The sequence below is a fragment of the Haemaphysalis longicornis genome, unplaced genomic scaffold, assembly GCF_048455015.1.
Source record: "Haemaphysalis longicornis isolate Haplotype H1 unplaced genomic scaffold, Haemaphysalis longicornis Haplotype H1 scaffold_2, whole genome shotgun sequence".
NCBI lineage: Eukaryota > Metazoa > Arthropoda > Arachnida > Ixodida > Ixodidae > Haemaphysalis > Haemaphysalis longicornis.
The window spans coordinates 152,579,817-152,594,320 of record NW_027526295.1 but is presented as its reverse complement, the minus strand read 5'-3'; the positions used below and the strand labels follow the sequence as shown (position 1 = coordinate 152,594,320).

The 14,504-nt window shown below is 44.9% G+C and overlaps 1 protein-coding gene across 1 annotated transcript in view; it reads right to left on the bottom strand.

Moving 5' to 3' along the window:
• Positions 1–940: 940 nt before the first annotated feature.
• The window catches only part of LOC144169339 (putative ubiquitin carboxyl-terminal hydrolase MINDY-4), a 32,980-nt gene continuing 19,416 nt past the window's right edge, over positions 941–14,504 (bottom strand). The window contains exons 14-16 of the mRNA XM_077698437.1: positions 8,686–8,860; positions 5,266–5,335; positions 941–4,018 (exon numbers count right to left, since the gene is read on the bottom strand). Coding sequence (XP_077554563.1) covers positions 3,970–4,018; positions 5,266–5,335; positions 8,686–8,860 — 294 coding nt within the window. The 3' untranslated portion in view covers positions 941–3,969. The remainder of the gene's footprint in view (positions 4,019–5,265; positions 5,336–8,685; positions 8,861–14,504) is intronic.

Genomic DNA, 14,504 nt, shown 5'->3' with positions numbered 1-14,504 from the left:
GTGCTCAGTAGCGCACCGCCTTGCCACTGAACCACCGTGGCGAGTCTGACAAATTATGTACATCATTAGTAGTTTTATCAAGTCTTGGTTGGACTGGTGCGGGCTCCCGGGGAGGATGCACAAGACAGGCGCCAAGATGGCAAACACCTCGTGCATTCTTCTGCACCCCTTGTTCTTTGTTCTGTTGCACTTCAAAAAGAATACCCATTATTTTGCCCAACTATCCATTTTGTTGCTACTTTCAGTATCAGGTGAACATGTTACGAACTACTGTTTGTTTGGAACTAATCGATTGAAACAGTCGGGTGATCACAAGGGGCTGACTATTACTATCTGATTAGCCATTTTATTACGCCTTGGCCAACCCCTTTTGTTGGAATGTGTGCCAGTTGTAGAATTGAGCCAACTGGGCCACGCATCACAGTTTGTGAAACACACTGCGAATACAGCATTGCCGGACATTACATTCTATGTTAATGCAACTTTCACTACTGAATAATTCTAGTTCAGCAACTACAGGAACAATGTTTGCACTGAATAAAAAAATGTTAGCTTTCAGTGCTATTCACCTTTTAAATTCCTATGGGAGTTGCTACTTCATTACCCACGAGCTTAAAAACCATCGTGCACCAATACGAAAAGTTTTGCAGATCTGTGAAAATGCTCCAGACAGCCTAGTTTGCTTATTTTAAAAATATGTCTTTAGTGAAGGAATGATATATTTATAAAAAGAGCAAACTAGGCCGTTAGAAACATTTTCATGTATCTGTAAACTTTTTGGGTCATGAATTAGTAAGTCCAATAGGAATGTGATCAGGTGAGTCCCTTGCTGTTCCCTATAGCAGGCACAACCACAACTTTTTGCTGTTAACAGTTTAAGACGTTGCGAACATCCTACGCTATCTGCTACATGTGGGATATAAAAAGTTTGGACAACACATCAAAATTATCACAGCATTTTATTAGCAACAAAAAAATGAGCCGAAACAAACAGTAAAAGCACGAAGACCGGAGGCTGAATTCTGAGTTGTCTGCTTCATGTCCGGCTGAGTGTCCAATTTGAGTGAGCCCTGATTGGCTGAGCGTAGATGACACAGATGTGACACAAACAAGCAACGCGAGGCGGGCGTTAGTTTTCTTTTGTTGGTTTCTGCGCAGTGATGGTGGTTGGTGGTCACAGGCCTTGCAACCGCAACGACGTCGCGCCTTAAAATGCACACAACTCAGAATTCTGCCCCTTACACGAGGCGAAATCAACCACTCAGGTCTGTGCGGCAGGACTTACTGCGCACACAGCCAACCCACTCCTGACTAGCATCTTCTACTGAAATACGGGATTGCGGCTAAGAGCGTACTTTGTCGATGCCACCCGTTAACCCATAAACAAAGCGTACAGGAGAAATTTGGCTTAATCTGCAAGTCGGCCGATAAACCGCACAGAATAAAATGAAAGGCTAGTCTTGACTGCTGCGTGGCAGTAATTAGGAAACACAACATCATGACGACAAAACAATGATGTAAAAACAAGCTTTCCCCATTAGGCCAATTAGGCTTAGGGTGGTTTTTTGAGGGAAGCTTTTTTCGTCTTAGTGAACAGCTCTGCAGACACTACTACTACAACATTCTCACATTCTGAGAAGAAACAATGTTTATAACTAGTCCATACTGCGTTTATTCGTTGGTGGCTAGTTTTAGCAGCCTGCCATGTTACAGTCTTTGGTTCTTCATTGCGCACTTGTCTGCACTGACGCTCGAGAAATTCATGTGAATTACGGTGATAAACCTAAGCTCATTCTTTTCCATTGCAACTACAAGAATCCTACTAAACAATACTCCCTTTCAGCACGTCTGTCAAAATTTGCTTATGTGAACTCTGCATAATGATAGTCTACTTTGTTTCATAATTTAGAGGCTTTTGTAAAATACACGTAACATTAAACCAACAAAAGCTCAAAAACTAGAAACTTGTTGGTTGCATCACTTCAGCTTGCTGGTCCCCAGGAAGAATTGCAACAAGTTGCCTACTCTTTTTATAACAGGCTTAGCGGCTTGACATACAATGTCTCAATCGCCTTTGTGCTTAACGAAAGCAGTTCAGTGGGTTTCTAGAATACTTTTCCTCCTGTGAGCTTCTTGGGTGATGCCATGGAGAGACCACTGATGTCATCACCCAGCATTCCAGAGGTTGTACCCTGTAGCACTGGCCACTAGTGGTAGTTCTGAAGATTTGTATAATTCCCTCCACAGTTGCTTAGATTTTAATTATGTTTATTCTCAACGCTACAATATCGGATTTTGTGACAATTGTAAGTTCCATGCAGCTTGAAATGTGGAGTCACCATATTGTCATGTGTGATTCAGTATGCAGAAAAAAAAGATGCCAAGTTATAAAAGTACTTGTTGCTGTACTTTTACAAAGTTAACGAAAACAAATTCACTGTCAAAAAAAGAAAAGGCTGGAGCATACACCTTCAGCAATTCTCATACGTGTGCCAACTTGTCAGAATTTATGCGATTTCTCAGGACTGTGAAGCTCGTGAATTTCTGTACAACATTTGCTCCCACATCTATTTTCTTTCTGTTGTTAAACCTTGTGGCAGAAACCTCGTTACACACCACACCAATGATGACAATAGAAATCACGAAATTGACTTTGCCGCAATCCCGGCACATGTTTCTAAAACCCGAACAGGCACAAAAGAATAGAAAAAAAAAAAAGAAATTGCCATTGCCAACATTTCACATCATTGACCTGCTTTCTTTGGTACAGCCTTATCACATTTTTTGTGCCCGCAAATAGTCCTGACACATCTGCGGCACATAATGTAGGATTGATGCTAAGTTATATAGCCAAGCCGGTCATCAGATTGGCAAACTTGTTTGTTGAACTTCTCTCGCTTGATTTGCAGTAAGGAAAGCAAAGCTTGTGGCGTCACCAAGCAACTGGCGAGGGTGGAGCTCAAAGTAATGGCAATGTCACATTCAGTAGCCGGAATAGAATGCGTATAACATCAGCAATTTGCCTAGGTAATCAATATTTGTTCTGACCCCTGTGGAAATGAAATCTGGTCTCAGCAACCAGACAAAAAAGAAATAATGACAAAAGGGGAGTACTTGATGTCACCACGCATTGCAGTCACATGGTCCCAGCACGACAGGCTAGAAATTGCTCGAATAGGTCATCTTCACCTGTTGCAAGAGGGCTGGCTGACACACCAGCAATTCACCATCACTCCAATTCGAACCACACTGACAATGGTCTTCAGAAAGAACGAAACAACAGAGCCAATATTCAAGATTTATAGAAGCAGAATGAGTAATTGAGGGCTTGTTTCCAAGGGATAGACACCAACCAACTAGGCACAAATTTCAATTTTCATTTAGCCTGTTACAATTGGGGTGATGAACAAAGGAAGATGCCTGTTTAAAACACAAATCACATAAAACACAATGTAAAATACTGTTCGGTGTAAATGAACGTCAAAAGCCTAACAAAACGGGCAAAAGTGGTAAAAGCACCCAAAGGTAAAATATGACTACGCGTGATTGCTGAGTCCGTACTTGACACCCTGCTTTTCAAATACAGTTCTGGGCTTCCCTCTTGCTGCACTTGTAGCAACTGTGTGTGCTTGACTGCAATCTATGATCACGCCACGAGTGAACACAACTATTCTGTAATGCACACAAGCTGTTGAGCGTACAGAGTGTATGTAGCACACTCCAGCAGGCCGCAAGGGCAAATGAGCACGCAATATCTGCAATAGGAAAAAGCACTGCGCCTCGCTTACAATGACACCTGCTGAACCTATGTACAAGGTGCAGCCATAGACTACTGTAAAATGTGTGTATATTCACTATAAAAGCAGCACGTTTTTGATCTTCAGCTCAAATAAACTCGAAAGAAGAGCAAACGACGACTAAAATTCGCTCCGCAACGACTAGAACGGGATTGCCAACAAGCAGAGAAGATCACAGCAGTGGTTCGGCGTTGTTCCACGAGACCAGCGCACCTTTCCACCTGAAAGCAACAACGAAGCGACATTTACTTTAAGTAGGATGGGAGTAAAAATGAAATCGAATTCAAAGCTCTGGCACAAAGAGGCCAGAATTCGACAGCTAACTCAAAATCAAGCTGGAAAACTACAATTAGAATTCTACTTGGGAGCGCCAAACTTACAACTAGGATTTTATTTTTTCAAGACATTTTTCACAGCATGGAAATTCAAGGTGGTAGAAAGAGCAATAGCAAAAAGTGCAACGGCCAGAAATGCAAAGCAGTTCACTTTCTACTGCCAAATGACAACCGACTGACGAGCACATAAGCAGCTCACCAGCTACATCTTGCTAGTGAGCTTTTGAAATGAAAAATTATTGCGGAAATGCAGGGTGGTACATGGTTTGCCATTTTCTGTAATTTTTCTTATTTTTTCAGTTTTTCAAAACTTCGTTCGACCAATTATCTCTATTTATGCTATTATAACAATTACAGGTGGATCTTCCCCAAAATCAGCATTATTGTGGAAATGCAGGGCAAACATGGTCTGCCATTATCCACAATATTGTACTTATCTTTTTAGTTTGTCAAAATTTCGTTCGACCAATTATCTCCATTTATGCTATTATAGCGATTACAGGTGAAACTTTCGTGATATCTGCATTATTGTGGAAATGCAGGGCGTTACACGAACCTGGCTGTGGGTGTACTCGGCAAAGAATGCCATGCATTCAAAGGAGTTGGTTCTTTTAGTGCTTGTCTTGTAAGGGGGGTGATACATGCTTAGTGCCGGTTTCTTTCCTAGGTGCATTGGGAGGTAGGTATGTGGGCGGAAAATGCACGGGTATGTCAGTCCTAAGACTGGACAAAAATGGAGAATGTACCCCTCCGTTCAGCAACGCTGAAACGGTCAATAGCCTTATCTTCCGAAAAATACGTTCGCCCATTTACAATATGCTTCAGAACAGTTTTTTGCTATTTTAGCTTATGTGGCGAGCATCTGCAGTCCCGCATACTGCAACCTTCGATTTCAATTCCATAACGCACCAGCCACAAGCCAAAAGAAAACTGAAAAACTCCTCTTTGATAATGCTACATTTCGGACTTCATTATCAATTTTATGCAAGTGATAGCTAGCGATATCAACTCAGCCATGTTGTGAGCTCATAGCAGTGAAAAAGTAGACTGCGAAGCAATTCTGAAATGAGAAAAGGGGAAAAAAGTACAGTGCCTAGAAGTGGAAGAAGAGTGAACGTGGGGAGAGGGCATACCTCGTCCGAATGCACAGCTCAAGCGGGGGTGTCATCACGACGTCTTCATTTGTTATGCCAACTGTAGGATCTGCAAGGAAGGGCACTGGTCACCACAGTGAACATAACTCATGGCATAAGTAGGATCAGAACTGACTAGCGAACAGTCTATGCAGAACACATAATGGTAACGAGCACTAGTGCTGTCGTCATAATTTAGGCTGTTTAAACAGCCAGAAGGAAAAGTTTTCAGGGCACTGTCTTCATGGAAAAAAACGCCGGGCCATCTCAACTAACGGGAAACCTGGGGAGGGACGAAGCATGCAACGTGTAAGCATTCTTGGCGCGTTAACGTTTTTGCCCACGGAGATGAAACCGCTGGGGGGGTAGAGGTATACAGCTTGGCTGTAAGAGTCTCATGTCTTTAAAGCACGAAGCATTATAGTAGTGTGATGCGTTGGAAAACAAGTGCCCTGGTGTGCTCTTCTAGTATGCGTAACATTCTAGAGCGAGGTGTAAACGACTGTCCCGGTGTTATAGTACTTTCACTACATCGACGATGACATGAGACGACGATGACGTTCTAGTGCGAGGCGTAAATGAATTGTTCCAGTGTTTTAGTACCTTCACTACATCAACGATGACACGAGACAACGACGACATTTTAGTGCGAGGCGTAAACGATTGTCCCAATGCTCTAGTACTGTCACTACATCGACGATGACATGACACGGCGACGACGTTCCAGCGCGAGGTGTAAACGATTGTCTCGGTGTTTTAGTACCGTCACTACATCCACGATGACATGAGACAATGACGACGTTCTAGCACGAGGCGTAAACGGGTGTCCCAGTGTTTTAGTACCGTGACTACATCGATGGCAACATGAGATGCCGACAGCCTGAGCCTCTAAGGGGCTTCATCCCGAAAAAGTGCAGCAACCTACAGAAAATCAAGCAACTGGAAATGTTGGCGTATAACAATCAATTGTCCATTATTATGAAGGATCTGCAGATGATGTTGCTCTTACCACAATAAAGTCGATGTTTGGTGTTTGAATAAATGTTAGCATTTGTGGTGCCGCATAATGCAGTGAAGCAGCTTCTCAATTTTAAGTGGTGCATTTTTGGACGGCCCTCTCAAAGAAACCAATCATTTTCCTACTGCTGGCAACAAATCTTTCCCACATTACGTAAAAGCCTTCTCATTGGTGAATTTTGAATTTATGACCAGCATGAGATTTTTGCAAGGCTGCTTTAAGCAATCCACTCAGAGTTGAAAATAAAAGGTGGCGGTGAACACTTGCTGACATTGAGTGCCTGTTTATTATGCTTCAGCTGACTTGCTATCACAGCCCTTATTGCAGATAGTACACAACAATAGAACTGAGCTCACCACCGCTTCACCGAGGAACTGTCACTTAACATAGGTGGTCTAATAACTAACACTTCTCGTACTGCAGTGCCACATGCATTTCCCCACAAAAATGGCAACTCTTGCAGACTTTGTCAGTTTTACTGAAATAACCATTAGAATGGAGCCGATGACAAGTGGACTCTCGTCAACTTGGGCCTTGCAGTTGGAGATCTTATGACACAAATCAGGTGTGGATAAGTTAGAATCACGAGTGGCATGCTTTTTTGGGGGAGCAGTAGTGTACCACGAAAGCACCATGGCAAAGCAGATCACAGTTGGATAACTGTGAGCTGCTAAAAATAAGAATTTTTCAGTCCAGAAAATAAAACAAACTGTTGAAAACATTTGAATGTGGTCATAATGGCATCTGGCACTATCACTGGACCTCCCATGCAAATTGTTATAAAACCAGTTAAAATCAATAACTATAAACACCTGGTAATATTTTCAGCTGAATTGACTGAGTATCACCACAGGACCGGTGTTTTCCCTTGACAGCGCAAGTCCAATGACGGAAAATCGGCTTCTGATTTACTATTGGTGCACTAATCACAAACACTAAGTGCCGATTCACTGTAATTACAAATGGTACGAGCTTTTTTTCCCAAGCAGCAGAGCATGACTGCCACGCCCAATTTTTATACTCCAGAGTTACAGATTTGCATCCCAAATGATGTATTTCCAGAACAAATGATAACAGAACTGATACTGATTCTAAGCTAAGCATCAGATGGATTTACTTGTCCTAGAAATGCCTAAAACTCCATCAAATTAACCATTGAAATCGTCGATCAAAGGGATCGATTTTGAATATGCACAGCAGCAAAAGAGCTAAAAAAAATGCTTAAATCAAAACATCAAGTTTATGTTCCCACCTTCGTACAAGCTCTCCCATGCTACAACTTACAGAAAGCACACATGGTAATAATGCAACCTTCTACCTCGCAGTTCCTGCAACAAAAGCACTGCTGCTGTTGAGCCCAAGGATGCAGGTTTGATCTCGGCTGCGGCCGCTTTTCAAATGGAGGCGAGAAGCGATAACACTCATGTGTCGATGTTTCGGGGCACGTCAAAGATCCCCAGGTGGTCTAAATTGATTCGGAGCCTTCCACAATGGCGCACCTCATAGCCCTGGTGTAGCTTAGGCATGTTAAGGGGGGACGCAAGGATCGGGTTGCGGAAATCGCCGAAAGAAATCATTTTTGGAACTGCCTGCGTTGGCTTCCAGAACTCTTATTCTATGCTGTATAAAAATATTGTGCCAGAAAACGGCCTCTAAAAGCACTAAAAAAATGATTTTGTGGGGGGAGGCGGAAGCAAAATTGATTACGATGATTGAAAAACACCCATTTTGGCGACACCACATCAGATCAAGAGGCAAAAGCTCAAGAGATCATTCTCTAGCAAGGACAGCAAGGACAATGCATCCGGTGCCTTTTGAGGGACATCAAGTGTTCTGTAAACTTTGAGAGCCGTTTTCTCAAAAGTGCGTTTCAGGCATTCCCTGTTGCCCGTGGAGAGGATACCACTGCAACCACTGGACAGATTTTGTTCCTGTTTTTCTTTTTAATTCTTGAAGTGTTCCGCAGGGTACGACATTTTCTGATTTTCAATTTCGGGCAGTTTTTTTTTATTTAGTATTTATGCCAATACTAGTTGTGTACAAATGGTTACAGGTGAAAATGATGCTATACATAAAAAAAAACACAGGGTTTAAAAAAAATTCTAGGAATGTCATACCCTGTAGTGTTCTTTTGGCTACAATGTAAAAGTATTTAGAACTTCCTACCATGTTTTGTCACTTCTCTAGGCTTTCCACGAGTGGACAACCTGTAAATCTCCGTAACACAAAAACTACTGAAGGTATCATTATGAAACGTTTAATATCACAATTTTGAGTGCTTTCCAAGGTGCCTACCGAATTTCATTACAATACGCCAAGAAATAAGAAAGTTTGCTCCGACCCTTAAACTCCCAAAATTGGCAAATTTGAAGAGGCATCGCCGCGCAGTGCAGTGTTCGTACCCAGCGTCAGGCGCACTTCCTCTTCCTGCTTGTTCATTCCGTCGTAGTAGAAGAGGTCGAACCTCTCTTCGCCGGGCTCGAGCGCTACGAATGACTTGGCGAAGAGCACCGAGAAGTGGTTCTCGCTCAGCACAATCCAGATGGGGTACTTGGGGTCCTTGTAGTACGAGCCCACCTGAAGAGGAAGAGCAGGAAACACCACTGAGAATCAAGAAGACTAGGCACTGCGTCTGTCTCATTTCTTGCGCCTGCAGCCAGTTCAGGGAGGCAGGAGATGCTGGATTCAGTTTGTATGAGCTTATGAATATGCAGCCCATTCCTAATAATTATTCGTGTGGAAATACACTTAATGGTTAGGAACGTCAAATCGCCGTTTTCTAACACTTCGTCAGTCAATGTGGACATGTGACAAATATTGCTGTGGATGGGAAAAACGAATACTAAGGAAATAATTTAAATTTTTGGAAGCTTATTTTCTTTAAGTAACATAGCACTGCAAGGGCCAATGAACTATGAAGTAATGATGAGAGCTTTAGCAAGTGACACTCCACATCCACAGAGTTGCATGTATGGCACAACAGATACCGTACTTACTCGAATCTAGGTTGATTTTTTCTTTCAGAAAAAACACTGTATGAAAGTGGGGGGGATTGGCTTAGATTTGAGTACCACGGTTTGACCGTTGAGGACCCGGACACACTAGCGGCATGACGGCTTGGCATGCGCCGATCTCAGGCTGCCATGTGCAGGCTATTCTGCATGCGCGCCCGAGGCTCATTTTCACGACATTCTACAGTAGCTGCATAGTGATGTGGTCGCGCAGTCTCAGCGGTAGAGGAGCGGCCTCCCGTCTACACAGGCGAACCGTATTATTGTGTGCTTCATACTGTCCATTGTTCCGAAATCTCTCAGTACCAATTCTTCCAATTCTTTTTCCATGTTCCCCCCCTCCCAAAAATAAAAAGAATAACCTGGGGAACAACACCCGCTCCAGCAACGCTATGGCAGGTTCTTCTTTATCCTCAGGAATGCTGATGATGATCCAAGAAGCGGATATATCTAGTTCTCCTCGAGCCTCTTCCAAGCACCCATGGCCTAACGTGCGAGTACCGATTTCCCAGAAGTCGCCTAACTTTGCCCTCACTGTGACGCAAATATTTCAGCAAGCCAGTATTGAGGAGTAGCGACAAGTGGCCCAACGACACGCCCGCGGCTGAAGCGCTTTTTTAAAAATTCTGCCACCTTGGCGCTGCGGCCTCATGAGCGCACGCCGAGGCGCCTGTTTGCAGGGTCTCGATGCGAGTCCCCGCGCTCGGCACTTACAACCCGGCCTCATGGGTGCATGCCGGGCCGCCTATTCGCAGGGGCTCGATGCAAGCACCTGCTTGCGGTCGCTCGTCAGCTGCTCTCTCGCCACAGAGGCGAGAGGCGCGACCTGCTCAGAGTTATTTACACTGAGCTCTAAATAACTCTGAGCAGGTCGCGCCTCTCGCCATGTTCATGCAGCAAGGGTCGTCGAGCCGGCGAGCTTTCACGCCAGCTAGAGTGGATTGTGTCACGTGATTACAGCCCCGGTGATTGCCACGCACTTTGACACCCCTTCCTCTCTTCCTCTCGCATGGCGCAGTGGTGCAGGCGCGGAGTTGACAGTTTTCTGGAAGCGATCGCTCATTGCAGTCGTATTGGTAGAGTTTTGGAAGTGTCGCGCTTTAACAACGTCCTTGCAAAACGCCTGCACCACCTGTGCTTGAGAAGCGATGGCAGCAACCAAGCGGTGCCACTACAGTGCATCCTTTAAGCGAAAGGTCATTTTGCATGCACAGAAAACTTCAAACCTGCAAGTACAGCATGAGTTCAGCGAGCTTGAAGAGAATGTTTGACGATGGTGCAAACAACGAACCGAGCTGCTCAGCTGTGCAGCAACGCTCACGGCGTTCACTAGATCAAAAACAGCCCGACACCATGATGTGGAAGAAGTTGTTGCAGATTTTATCAGGGAATAAAGGGAAGTGGGAATGCCCATGACAACAAAGGTTATCCAGATGAAAGCCAGGGAAGCTGCCAACATGAAGGGTGTTGCACGAGCCAATTTTAAAGCAGGCAGGGGCTAGGCAACGCGCTTCACGAAATGATTCAGTTTCAGCCCAAAACGACGGACCTTTGTGTGTCAGAAGCTGCCCGCTGGCTTCAAGGAGAAGCTCGTCAAGTTTCAGTGCTACGTGATGGACAAACAGCGGGTACAGAGCTACCAACTGGGGCACACTGCAAATGCCGACCAAACCCCAGCGTTCTTCGACATGCCAATGGAATACACCATGAACAAAAAGGGGTGCGAAGGAAGTAAACCTAAGGGCAGCGGGTTACGAAAAGCAGCGAACGGCAGCAATGTTGTGCTGCACCGCCGATGGATGAAAACTACCTCCATACACACTATTCAAGTGCAAGACTCTACCAGCGGTGAAAAGTTCCCCAGAAATGTTGTGCGCATTCACGACAAAGGTTGGATGCCCAGCGGCTTGATAGAGGACTGGGTGAAAACGGTTTGGGAACGCCGTTCAGGGGCCGCGTTGTGCCAACAGTCACTTCTAGCCCTCGATTCCTACTGCAGCCATCTGACTGGCAGCATGAAGACCGTGCTTTCTCGTGCTGGCACAGACATCGCCACAATCCCTGCTGGCATGACTAGGCAACTCCAACTGCTTGACGTCGTCATTAATAAGGCCTTTAAAGATTGGCTCCTCAAGCATTATACCGACTGGCTTATGTCGGAAGAACATCAGCTCACCCCAACCGGCGCGCATCAAGCATGCTTTGCTCGGCCAGCTGTTGAACTGGATCGCCACGGCGTGAAATGAAATTCCAGATGAAAAAGTCATTAGAGCTTTCAAAAAGTGTTGTATTTTAAACGCGATGGACGAAAGAAAGGATGATGCCCTCTGGGGTGAACTCAGCAACAGAGGACAGCGATGTTGCGGACGATGGTGACGATGACAGACGAATAAACTCTATATGTACGTGCCTACAAAGTGTGCGCTTACACAATAAAAATGCAGAGTTTTCTGCCAATGAAACAGCGTTTTTTTTCATTCGGTCTGCATTCGAGGTAAGATTTTATCTTTTTTTTTTTTTCGGCCTTATCAAATTTCGGGGGTCAGCCTGCAATCGAGAGTGACATAGATTCGAATAAATACGGTACTGCTAATTTATTTGTGCCCAAACAAGATCAAATAGTCATTCTCTGCGTATAAAGCCCTAACCACATGGGCACGAAATCACGCGTCACGCGAGCGTCAGCGTCGTTCAGCGGCAACGCGCCGACCCGCAGGAGAGGGCGAGCAACCGTATGAGACCGGCAAAGTCGCGCGCCAGTCGCTACGTCGACGGGCATTTCTGTACACGTATGCCATCCTGTTGGAGTTGTTTATGAGCAGTTATTGTCGATTCTTGAACAGCAATTATCAAGACCCTAGCTTTAGGATTAAAAAAAAAAAAAAAAAAAAAAAAAAACTTGGTTTCTTTATTCATTTTTAAATGTTGGCGGGCAAATATTGTAATGCTACGAAATGTATCTCAAGTCAGAACGGTCAAATCTGAACAAAATAAGATAGGATGATAAATGAAGATGCACTTCACACAACTGCTTTACTTGCTACTTGATTTAACCTTCATCTTATGTACCGACTGCACGTTCATGAATTCTAAGTGTAAGCAAAACAAATTTCAGCGCTGCCTTGATACTGAGGTTACCGTCGAACGCCATTTGTAGGTTAAAAGGCAAGGTACTCTGGAACCCTTTCTAAACCCTGCTTAAAAAAAAAAAAAAAAAAAAAAAAAAAAAAAAAAAGAAGGCTTTGCCAGGATTTGAACCGCGGACTTTCAAAACAGACGTCCGGCACTCAACCGCTCGACCACGCCAGGACACGATGCGGCCTCGAAGAATTCAGTATACTTATCGAGGCTGCCCACGAATATTGTCGGGGGTGCTTTGTTTTGGTCGTATTTGAGAGGTTTGAGCAGTGGTAACGCTTGTTTCTTGCGCACCAATCTTGGAGCTGAGGACAATAATGCTAGTGCTACAAGCGATGTAACCACAGCTCCCTTATTTGAGTCAAGAAAAGCTATCGCAGATCCCCGGTCTCCCCTGTGCAAGCCACGGTAGCTACGAATGGAATGGAATGCGCCGCTAGAATTCTGGCGTTGATAATGCTTGCTCGTCACGCACCAATTTTGCAGACAAGCCACATTATGCTAATACTGCATGCGATGTAGCCAGAGCTCCCTTATTTAACTCACACAAAGCTATCGCATATCACCGATCTCCCCGATGAAAGCCAAACAAGCCATGAAGGAATGAGCAGTTTAGAACAGAAATAGCTTGCAATTTGTCTCAAGGCAACCGATTACCCAGGTTAAAAAGAAATTGATTGTTTTCTGCTGAAAGGAATGACCCCAAACCACGAGAAGGACAGGAAACCCAGGATGCTGCCGCCCGCTTTCCGATGCTGTCTTGCGCTGCGTTGACGCCGATATCTGGCGCATCAGCTCATGTCGCCATGCATTTTTGGCGACGCGCGCTGATGCGTGTCGATGCGGGACAACATCGGCACATGAAAACGCCGAAAGTATGCTGCATGTGGTTGGGCCTTAAGACAGGCAGGCATTGCTGTGGCCAGAATAACCACACCAGGCTGGCATGACACTTGATTTAGGAGTGAGGAGTGGGCCCAAGCCTGAGCTTGAGTGGCTTCAGACTGCTTCTGGTTTCGGAAGGTGAAGTAAAATTAACGTCTGCGAAAGCTGATGCACCTGTGTCTCGCTTCTGCTAAGTGCCTGAAAGCATTCAAAACCCCCACTGCAGATTGAAGGAAAAGGAGCCACATGAATAGACCACGCCATATTTTTCTGGAATCTGGCTCCTATCTTAGTTTCTGGGTCTCCGTCCTCCAACCAGCACTCTTGTTTTAGCTGCAAGCTGAGCAAAGCTCACTTGTTTAGCTACCCAGGAACCGCTCTTGAAGAAATGACCAGAAACTACCGTATTTACTCGCGTAATGGACTCACTCGCGTAATGAACCCTCCCCCAACTTTTCTTCTTAAGAATTTACTTTTTTTGTCACTTTGAATAAAAAATGCAGTGGGAACATGTTTTTATTTCACCATGGTTGTTCATGCCGTAGACTATCACATTAGCTTGATATTGCACTACAGTACGAGCAGAAACGCTAAGAACGAATTCCAACAAAAAGGAATCTCAACAGTAGCCGGAGACGTGAGTGCGAATGCCGTGGCTCACAATGTAACAATTGCACGCTTGCGGTGCACCACCTGCTGAACAAAAAGCGAACCTTGTGTCATGAAAACATTGTGGTGTGCGAACAAAGCACTAAACGTACTCCGCACTCCTCTGCTCTTGCTGTTTCGCAACTTCGCCCATTGTGCTCCATAGTTTTGTTGTTCAGGTGTGTTCCGACCTTTTTTTTGAGCTCCTGGTGCAGACCGTACGATAAGCCAGTGCATGAGCTACGCAGCCGGTTTTAAACTGAAGGTGGTGGGGCATGCGTTGATGCGTATGGAAACCACGTGGCTGGGTGGCACTTCAGTGTTGACCGAGTGCCTGTACGCTACGCGCGAAAACGAGAGGTTTTTGGGCGGTGAACAGGGATCGCTGTGCGTTTCGTGGGCCCACAGAAGGGAAGTTTCCCGGTGTTGGAAAAGAAGTTTTGGAGTGCCTTGATGGCACGGAAGACGGTGCGCTGTGGGCCAACAATGAATGTGAAGCAACAAGCAACTTCAGTGAAGAGGACAGCTCCATGGCGAGT